General features: G+C 40.5%; 1 protein-coding gene across 1 annotated transcript; it reads left to right on the top strand.

The window, feature by feature from the left end:
* Positions 1–346: 346 nt before the first annotated feature.
* Positions 347–10,489, top strand: LOC121431778 (lengsin-like). Its single transcript, XM_041629479.1, has 2 exons — positions 347–1,003; positions 8,459–10,489. The coding sequence occupies exons 1-2, from the start codon at positions 788–790 to the stop codon at positions 9,824–9,826; spliced, it is 1,584 nt and encodes a 527-aa protein (XP_041485413.1). The 5' UTR covers positions 347–787; the 3' UTR covers positions 9,827–10,489.

Below are 10,489 nucleotides of genomic sequence, written 5' to 3'. Positions count from 1 at the left end.
CATTATCAGCCATGTGATCCATAAGTCTTCGACATACAACTTTTTCCATGGCAACAATTAACAGCCAATCAAAATCAAAGATTCAATTAAAGATTCCACTGGCTGTCAGACTTACTATATGCAGCCCCCTCCCCCGGACACATGCCCGCCCCAAGAAATGTTACTGGGGAACATAGATTAGTCCCATAGGGCTGGCTATGTGTTAATGCAGCTACGCACTGAATGGCCAAGTTTAAGGGTAAACTGATGTCCACCATTCATTGTTCTGATTTGAATAGGTTAACCGAGATCATTGTCTCCCGGGCATTGTCTGTCGTTATGTTAAGACATGGTCAGAGTACCAGCAGCTCTCAGGACGGGAAACAATTAGTAACTTAACAAAAGAATAATCTCAGTTGGTCCAGTTTCTGCACGCTATACTGTAGCATACTGAGAGAAAAAAGTTTTCAGCCATCAATTTATCTGATTTGACATGTTTATCTTGTGTTAAGTTAATTGTAACTATCATTATCAATATTTTTATATACCCGAGACTGTAACCGAGGGTAAAACTGCGGCAGTCACAGCATGTTCCCGAGCATGTTTCATGTTTCGTGATTTGAACCATATACCCCTCCAAAAACCATCTCATTCCGGCTTGGTCCGGTATTGTTGCACGGCTTTCAGACAGAAGAAGATCTCTCTCATTTCGGGCTCAGCCCAGCGAGCAGGCTTGGGGGACAACAAACATCATTTGTAATCTCGCTGACCAAAGGACTAGTCCCTCCCTCTGTGAAGCTCCGTTGAGATGGCTCGCTCAGGGGCGGCGGCGGCGGCGTCGGCGTCGATCCGATGTTGGATGAGCTCAGGAACAAAGGGACTCGCGTCTACGGGATGGACTGTGGTGACGGTGACGAGCAGACAGTACTCTGGTTTTCCAAGTTTTTCCTCCAAATGGACCCCAGGGCGAACTCTCTCGCGATGGCCACTCGCATCAGCCTCTCCTGACCAAAGCCCATTGCAGGTGACATTTACTTCTCCGTTTATTAGGTTATTACTATTAGTAGTTAAGGAGTTGTACGTGTATGTGGTAAAATTTTAATGGGGAATGTTTGATGAAGGTGAGCGGAGATTTTCTGTGAGGTGTAGAGTTGTAAGCTATTTTGTCAAAAACGCGACAGACGTATAAAAGTATTTTCGTGTTAAAATATTGCTAAAATGTTGTCGGCGGGGAAAATGCTGACCCCAGAAACTTGAGGGAGATGAACGATATCTATAAAGTGAGGAATGTCATGGTCAAGGAGAAGAGGTCAGAGGATGAGTCCATGATGATTATGATGATGGCGATTGTGGTGGCGACGCTGACGATGATGATGACGATCACGATGATGAAGGTGATGATGATGATGACGATGTTGATGGTGAGAATGATCATGGTGACGAAGACGATGGTGATATGATGCCATGTTTGACCAAAAAAAGTATGACAAAGGAAAAATTACAATAACTTTGACCAAGTAGAGCCCCATAGCCAAGACCCTAAACTATATCGAGTTCGTCATACATTGTGAAATCGCATGAATCCTATATAGTCATACTAGTACTACTAGAAATGATTACGACAGAAGTGAGTTGGAATTTTGACTATGCATGCAGCGCTTAGAAATATTATATTAAGCGCTATATCACTCTAAAAAACATAGAGTAAAAAATTACCCAAAATAGGGTAGAAAGGGAACATACATGTTTTGGGGGTATTTTTTATCTAATATTGGGCAAAATGTAATTGAAGGGTAAATTTCAACGCAACATTGCGTAAATTTAATTTACAAAATATTTGGTACATTTTACCCAACAAGCATGCGTGTTTCCTTTTTACTCACTATTGGGTAAACATTTTTTTTAGAGTGATTACTAGTTTATAAGATTACATTTTGTCCACATTGATCCGTATAATTCACACGACCATGGACCTAGTGTGAGTTTGCGAACTCAGGATTGATTTGCGTTGCAGTGGGTCAAGGAAATAGCTCTTATTCGCATTTAGGGGTGTGGTTGAATGTGCAGGTACATATATATATATATAGTAAATAGTGGTAGTAAAATACGAGCTGTGATTGGCTGGATTTGTACCACGTGACCTCCCTTCAAAAAGTTATATTGTACATATGTACAATATAACTTTCGATTTTTGGATGGCAAAATCCATGATGGGGGGCTTAGATTAAGGGATCTATTTACTATAATAAATAGTGAACGTTCTATCATACAATATTACTGGACTATATGAACTCCAAATATAAAATTATCCCTCGTGCAAGCCTATTTCACCTCGGCCTTCGGCCTCGGTGAAATAAACCTGCACTCGGGATAATTTTATATTTGTCGTACATATAATCCAGTATATTGTACAATAGATTGTACACTATTTATATAATATATACTTCTCATTGACCCACCCCCGCCCCGCCCCCTTTTCACCACGATGGCGGTGATTATATTGTAACTTTATTGTGATCATGGTGACAATAGCTATAGGCCTATGTAAGTATTTTGATCAGATGTACACTTTCCATTGCTGAAGCATGATATATTATTATATTTCAGAAGTTTGGTGCTGAGTGACTTTGATTCTTTAGTATCATGTAGCCTACATGTACATCGTACAGAAAATATCGAAAAATGTAAATTTTAGAACCCCCCCCCCCCTCAAGAATTGTTTCCTTTGTCTTGTTTTCGTCAGTAAGGGAATAAAAAAAATAAAGTGAAAACTTGGACCAACAGCCACACCCTATTTACCAATCTTTCTCTCGCCAAATATATTTTCCAAAATAAATCTCTCCGGGCAGGGCAAGGGACATCCTCGCTACAAGACAGGAAAAATTGGAATATCCTTGGTGGTCAAGCTCGCATGCATGTGAAGAAACGTGGCCTCACGCGTGAGGCATGTGAGCTCAGATTTGCTCTCATCTATTATTAGAATAGCGCCTGGACAGCTGTGTTGTGATTGGTCAGTCTGGTCTAGCTGGTCAATCGGTCACCAGACAAACATTCCCAGACTCCCAGGTCAGTCGCAGACATAATATGTACCAGAATGACCCGGGCCCTGGAACTATCCACCTCTTCGTGATATTTATTTATTTTTTTGTTCTAAGTTGTTTGTATTGAATTCAGTCAACACAATAGTGCAACATTATTATTTTAGTATTAAGACAAATATAGAATATAATACATGTAATGTTGCAACATTACGTGCAGTGGAGTTATATCATAGGCCTTCTACAATGTTATATGTTAAAGGGTTGTCACGTTTATACGGTGCGTTTTAAAACATGTTTTTATTATATATATATATATGGACAATGTTAGTGAGTATACCTATAAGGGTTCTTCGAATCGTCCATGTTACGTAACGATGTAAGAAAACACAACCGTTGCGCAACACCTATCGACCGGTCTACCTTCCTCGAAATAACCATCGCTCAGCAGCAACACGATGTATTCTTCTGGTAAACATAACAACCACTGTCTGATAAGTTAAATTTTTGCAACTGGGGTCCGTAAATTTAGCAAACATCATAGAACATTTTTTTAAATGATTGAAGGCATCCACTGCTACATTTAGGGCAATTTATTAATCGTGAAAATCAATTGTGCGATTTATCGCTAACCTTTGTTTTGCGGGGACCCTGATTTATATCATTCATTAAAGGGGAATGAAACCTTTGGAACAAATAGGCTTGTGTAGAAACATAAAAATCAAAGAATAAAATAAAGAAAGTTTGAGAAAAATCGGACAAATAGTGAGAAAGTTAGGAGCATTGGAATATTGCAATCACCATGATCACTAATGCTATGGAGATCCTCACATTGGCAATGCGACAAGGATGTGTGATGTCACTGATGAACAACTTTCCCTTTGGTGGACTATAAAATACCCTCAAAATGTCTCTTTTTGCTTTTTCTTATGATGATACAAACTCTTTATCCATGATGTATTCTTAAAAAAATATGTATTACATGCCCTCATGTAGACAGAACACATGATTTATGGATAGATGTGGTAAAAGAGGCAATTCTAGTGAAATACATGTATATTGAAGTAATGGGGAGAGTTGTTCACAAGTGACATCACACATCTTTGTCGCATTGCCAATTCGCTATCTCCATATAGTGATCGCAATATTCAAATACTCATAACTTTCTCATTATTTGTCCGATTTTTCTCAAACTTTCGTTGATCTGTTTCTTTGATTTTTCTGTTTTCACACAAGCGATCTTGTTCCAAAGGTTTCATTCTCCTTTAAGTTGATTGATGTTTCTAGGACGATCGATTCCATGATATTTTGATGGGGAGGGGGGCAAAACAGAATTGTGTATTAATGTGACGTCGTTATTTTCTTCGTTGAATTATTGGGGTATTATAGAGGTAACAACAGCAAACGTTTCTCGGTTTTATCATCATACTCTCTTCTTTCTCTCCTTCATTCACCCCCGGGGGGCCACTTCCATTCACGAGTGGATACCATGCGCGACCATGGGTTCTCGAAAAGCACCCTAAACACGTAATTTCCATATTCTGAAAGTGCACCCCTTAACAAGTATTGGCGTGTGAAACCCTACCCTAAACAAGTATTGGAAACAAAACGATACTCTTGGCAAATATTCCTTGAAATGAACCCCTAAACAAGTACAGGAATGTTTTATTGTTACGGGTCCTTCGGTCGTCGGCTTTACCTTATTTGGTTTAGTACGACCCCACCTTCTACACCTCGCGCAAATCGGACTCTAAACACGAAGTGTTGGGGCAAAAAGGACATCCTTTATAAAACATTTTAATTTGGTTTTATCATCCCCGCAAATTCGACCCTAAACACGTAATTTTCCTAGCGAAATAGATACCCTTTTTTCATTATTTTTGTGTTTTTGACACCCTTATCACGTTACGTACGTAACGTGCCCTATCGTGAAAAAGACATCCTTTTTACGTGTTTTTTTGGTCGCGCATGGTATCCACTCGTCAATGTAAGTGGCCCCTCCCGTTTCTTTCCTCCTTTCTTTTTCTTCTCTACTTGCAAAATCAAAGAGGCTGTCGCCCCCCGCCCCTTTACCTATCCCCGGATCTTACCTCCCTTCACGCTGATATAATTGTTGCTATGTGAGAAAACTCTCTCGCAATATCATCAAGGTTATAAGTAACTTTGTCATTGTCGAAAATTATGGATGATATTAAAAAGAATGTGAGGATATCTGGTCAATCCCAATTTGCCCATCACTGTTGCCCATTGACCAGTACACATACATTCATTGGTCACGCAGGCGATACACGTGCGCGTGCTTGAATGGTCAATTGGTCACCAGCCAATTCGAGGTCAGTCTGGGTCTCGGATTACGAAGTGGCATTAAAGGGGGAAGTTCACCATGAAAAAGGTTTATATCAAACATAGCACAAAAAATAATGAAAATAATATTGCCGAAGGTTTGAGAAAAATCCATCAAAGAATTAAAGACTTATTAGAATTCTAATTATCTGATTTGTGATGTCATATGCGAGCAGCATTCCTGCATAGCGAATGGTAAAAAAATATATGAAATATAATTTTCTCAGAAAATAAAATTGTTTTTTTACTGTACCTTCAGTCGCTTCAGTTTATCAATAGACAAATAATTTCACACCCGATCATGATAAGAAACAAAATTAATATAAGTCATCAGGTCACCAGGAACCGTTGAATAATAAATTTCCTGCATTTTATATTACATAACATAATTATGGGGCAGCTGCTCGTTTATGACGTCACAAATCCAAAACTTAAAATTCTAATAACTTTCTTAATCTTTAACAGATTTTCCTCAAACCTTCACCAATATTTTTTTAATATTTCTTCTGCTATTTTTACAACAAAGTTTTCTTCAGGATAAACTTCCCCTTTAAACTGTCCCAATCGTGCAGCTTTTCTAGAAGCATAGTATGCATGGTACACAGAAGCAGACACAGTTCAGAAATTCAGAGGCATTGTGAGGAAGATAACAGAATATTGATTTCAGAAAAATGATGTTCCCTCCTCCACCCCTCCCTCAATAGATCATACTCAACGATGTGACGATGGAGAAATCCAATCCAATCCATAATTTATTGTTCGAAATAGACATGAAATGAAATACTCCGAAAATTTGTTTTGCTCAATTGATCGTGGGCCCGGCAGCCACTGCGCAGCACCAGATCGACGAGGCTCTTACAGTCTATCCCTTTAATCGTTGAACGCCAAACAGGGTAGCAGCAACTCCCATCTTTTAACGTCTTTTGGTCTGACGCGGCCGGGGTTTGAACCCCCGACCTCCCGGTTGTGAGACGGACGCTCTACCAACTGAGCCAACACACCGGTAGTGATTGTGACTGATTTTAAAGTTGGAGATGATTAATTTTTAAGCCCCACATTATTGATTATTAGTAAATTTGTATTTTAAATCAGGGGCCGCGGAACGGTTTTGAAAGTGGGGGAGGGGGCTGACCATGCAAAAAATCACAATCAGACGGTCATTTTACGTTTTTGTACACGATTTTGGGAAAAAATGCACTCTAAATTCCAAGGTTTTTAAAATAAATCCAGAATGGGATGAGCTGTGAATATAGTGACCAGTCAAATATTATATTTAGATTTAAACCTTGTTTAGTCAAATATAAAGCTAAAAGATTTGGATTTTCAATCTTTTGAAAATAAAAAGTTAATCTTCAAGATTAAAAAGTCAAACATTCTGCTGGTCTGGATCCATTTTAGCCCCCCCCCTCCCCCCGTTTCTGAGGCCCCTGTTTATCGGAAAAGTTTTTGCAAACATTGTTATTTGTTGGTTTATTGTTTTAGTATATGTTGTATTGTGAAATGTGAATAACATTCTTCCTGTCAGGAAACATTGCTCTTTCTTTTCTTAATCTCTCACCCCCACCTTATTTTCACACCAGTCAGCAGTCCAAAATCTCATGTGAATATATCTGCCGTCCTCTAACTCTCTTTAAATTGATTTTTTTTTTTGCTTTGGGATATGTTCCATATGCTCTACATGATGCTAAAGGAATTGGGGTCTTGTATATCCAACTTTCAGAAATGCAGACGTTTCAAAGGCAAATGCAACTCAATTTATCACCACTTAATTTTCCCACCACTTAATTTTCCAATTACTAAGAAAGTTTTTCTACAGAACTGTTTTTTTTTTGTAAGCTGACGGCATCATTTTTTAAATACACGACAAGAATTCCATCCTCCACTTAGGTGTAGGCTCCAGGGGTAGGGGTACTGGTTGGTAGAATCTACTTGAATGTAGATGGCCCACTGCAGTGGTGTAATGAGCCAAAATAAAATTGAGGGGGCTAGATATGGCGTATCGGAAAAAAATCATCAAAAAAGTTTCGAGCGGAGCGACCGAGCGAGAATTTCGACATTTCTTACATACGTCAAACTTTATGATGGATTTTGACATATTTGGAAAATAATAACATATTTCACCCTTCTCTCTTTCCTTTTGGTTTTTATGGTTTTTCTTTTCTTGGTCGTGAAATAATGGGGGGGGGGGGTGCTTCAAGCCCCTCCCCATCTGTACGCCACTGGCTGATGGGTATTGTTTCCATTTGTTCTCAGATAGTCTAATACCGTCATGACTAAACCCGCTTGGTCTAATTTGGTGTCAAACCATCAATTGGTCTCGTGCTCACTTGGTCTAACTTCCATTAAAGGGAGAGTGAACTGTGTGCGATCTCATTGACTGTGTGTTATAAATACATATAGTCTTGAAATATACGTTCTCAGCTATCTTCAGAGAATAAATTGACCTATATTTGTATTTGTTTAGAGAAACTGAAATGTTTTGAGTGGAAATGTAATTGTTTTGCTACTTGGTAATATAATTATTGCGGTATTAATGGATTGAGTAGTTAATTAGCATGTTATCATTCAAGTGGGTCTATATTACCAGGTAGCATTTCGGGTCAGGAAACTGGCCAGTTGAGGACTCGAGATGGTGCTATTGGTTCGTATCTTCTTTAATGGTCTTCTAATGCCAAGATTGAAATGTCAATTTCTGCTACTTAACTGAATGTTTCGCACTTTTCGTGAAAATTGGTTCACCCAATCATAGCTGGTTAAAGTGGATATCGCACCATGTACCACAGAGGGTACAACCTAACTTGGAATACAGAGCTGCAACACTTGAGCTCGATCTGAGCCCATTTAGTTGCTTTTTTTTACTAACCAGTAATTTTCTCTCTGATTGCCTTTTGTGTTCTGGGGCCCGTTGCAGAAAGAGTTGCAATCGATCGCAACTCTAAAAATCATGCGCAACTTGATTTTCAACCAATCAACAGCGCGCATTTTGGACTTGCGATTGATTTTTTGACTTGCGTTTAAACGCAACTCTTTCTGCAACGGGCCCCAGTTATTCTAATTTTTTTAACACCGAGTATGTTCTTTCTCTCGTTCTGTCCCAGGTTTCCACAGCTGGTGATGTGAAGACAGGTAATGCCGACGAACTTCATCGGCTCCTCGTGGCACACAAATTTGACTATATCCGCTTTGAGCAAAGTGACATGCACGGACTGGCCAAGTGCAAACTGGTCCCGATAACCAACGTCAAGGGCAAGATGACTAAAGGCATCAACTTCTCTTTGAGTCACATGATCCGAGATCCGCACGGAACAAAGGTTCGTGGGACAGGTCTGTGGTACGAGAAGGGGATGGGAGATGGGGTCGGAGTGCCGGATCTATCGTCCTTTAGGGTGTTGCCTTGGTGTGATGGTGCTGCCAGGATCATCGTGGATCTCACTGTGGATGGCGAACCTTTGGACGCTCATCCTCGGAACATCGCGCGACGGCAGGTCGAGGAGTTGGATTCCATGGGGATATCGCTCTTGGCTGCTCACGAGTTTGAGTTCGTGGTGGAGGATGAGAAGACTCGAATGCCAATCTTTGATGGCCTGAACTGCGGTTACCTGATGAACATTTCCCGCGCAGAGCCCCTCGTTCAGCAGTTCACCAGACATTTGCCGCGGATGGGACTGAACGTTGAGACCGTGGAGAGTGAAGCAGGGGCAGGCCAACTGGAGATCACCTACCGACCCACTTCCGGTCTCAGCATCGGAGATAACGGCTACACCTTGAAAACTTCTGTTAAAGAGATCTGCCAGAGACAAGGTTACGTCGCATCTTTCCGTTCGAAGCATTCAAAGGACTGTACATCGTCTTCCCACTTTTGTCACTCTCTCTGGGACCGAAGCAACACGACATCGCTCCTCTACGATCCACACCATCCACAGATGCTGTCGAAACTTGGACAGCATTGGTTGGCTGGATTAATCCACCACGCCCCTGCTTTGACGCTTCTGATGTGCCCGACCATCAACTGCATCAACCGCCTCGGTACCACACCTGCAACACCCACCACGACATCCTGGGGCGTGGACAACCGCTCATGTGCCTTCCGTTTAAGCAAGCTACGTAAGGACGGTAACCCGGACTCCTTGTTCATAGAAAACCGGATGGGAGGGGCGGGAAGCAACCCCTACCTCACCATGGCAGCTACCATCGCTGCGGGTATTGATGGCATCCGGAACGAGATCCCTCTCCCCGCTCCAGTCCAGGGCGTGGCTTCCACCGCGAGTGGCACCAATCAGAAACTCCCAAGAAATATGAAGGAATCTTTGGATGCCTTCCATGCTGATGATGTCGTACTTCAAGCAATGGGTAGGGACTTTGTCCAGTGCTTCACTGCCCTTAAGGAGGAGGAGTTACGATTGCATCATAGAGCGGAAGAAAATGGAGACCATTCTTGGCATTACGCATTTGTGGAGCATATTTAAAAGAGACTTATATTACAATTTGTTTACTATCATATAGCAGTACTAAGTTCCCTTTTTTGCTTTTCCAAGCATCTCGGCAATATGATTACAGCCTTGTGCTCATCTTTCAGCTGTACACAACATTAACAAGAAGAATAGCTTGAGGTGATTTTTTTTTTCAATGACGTGTTCTAGACAAGAAATGGAAAACACAGTAATGATTATAATATGTTTCTAATTCTTTGGTCGTCGACCAGTATTCTTCAAATGCCGTTCAGGGAGGGGATGTTAAGAATCTTGTTAATAACACCCCGGCATTCTCAGATTAACTATGAAAATAAACAATGATCTTTATTCTACAAATTTAAATTTTTGAACCAAATGCAAATCGAATAAAAAAATTATTTACCTCCAAATTTTCGACGGGACACTGCAGTCTTCTTCAAGGATATTATGACCCGTCTGATCACCGCCGGAAGTGACGTAGCGGCGTAGAATTGGATCATGAAGTCTTTGATTTGTGGATGTTTCACCATTTTAGTTTAACTTTCATTCGATAATGTTTATTCATGTTCGACTTGGAATTATATGATTTGAACTTCATGATGAGATATGAATTGTCAAAAGAAAGTTTTGCAATATCGGTCCTTAATTTTGTTATTGATATATCCCTTAAAGGTCAAG

Source organism: Lytechinus variegatus, chromosome 18 (genome assembly GCF_018143015.1).
Source record: "Lytechinus variegatus isolate NC3 chromosome 18, Lvar_3.0, whole genome shotgun sequence".
Lineage (NCBI taxonomy): Eukaryota > Metazoa > Echinodermata > Echinoidea > Temnopleuroida > Toxopneustidae > Lytechinus > Lytechinus variegatus.
This window is presented reverse-complemented; position numbering and strand designations above follow the sequence as displayed.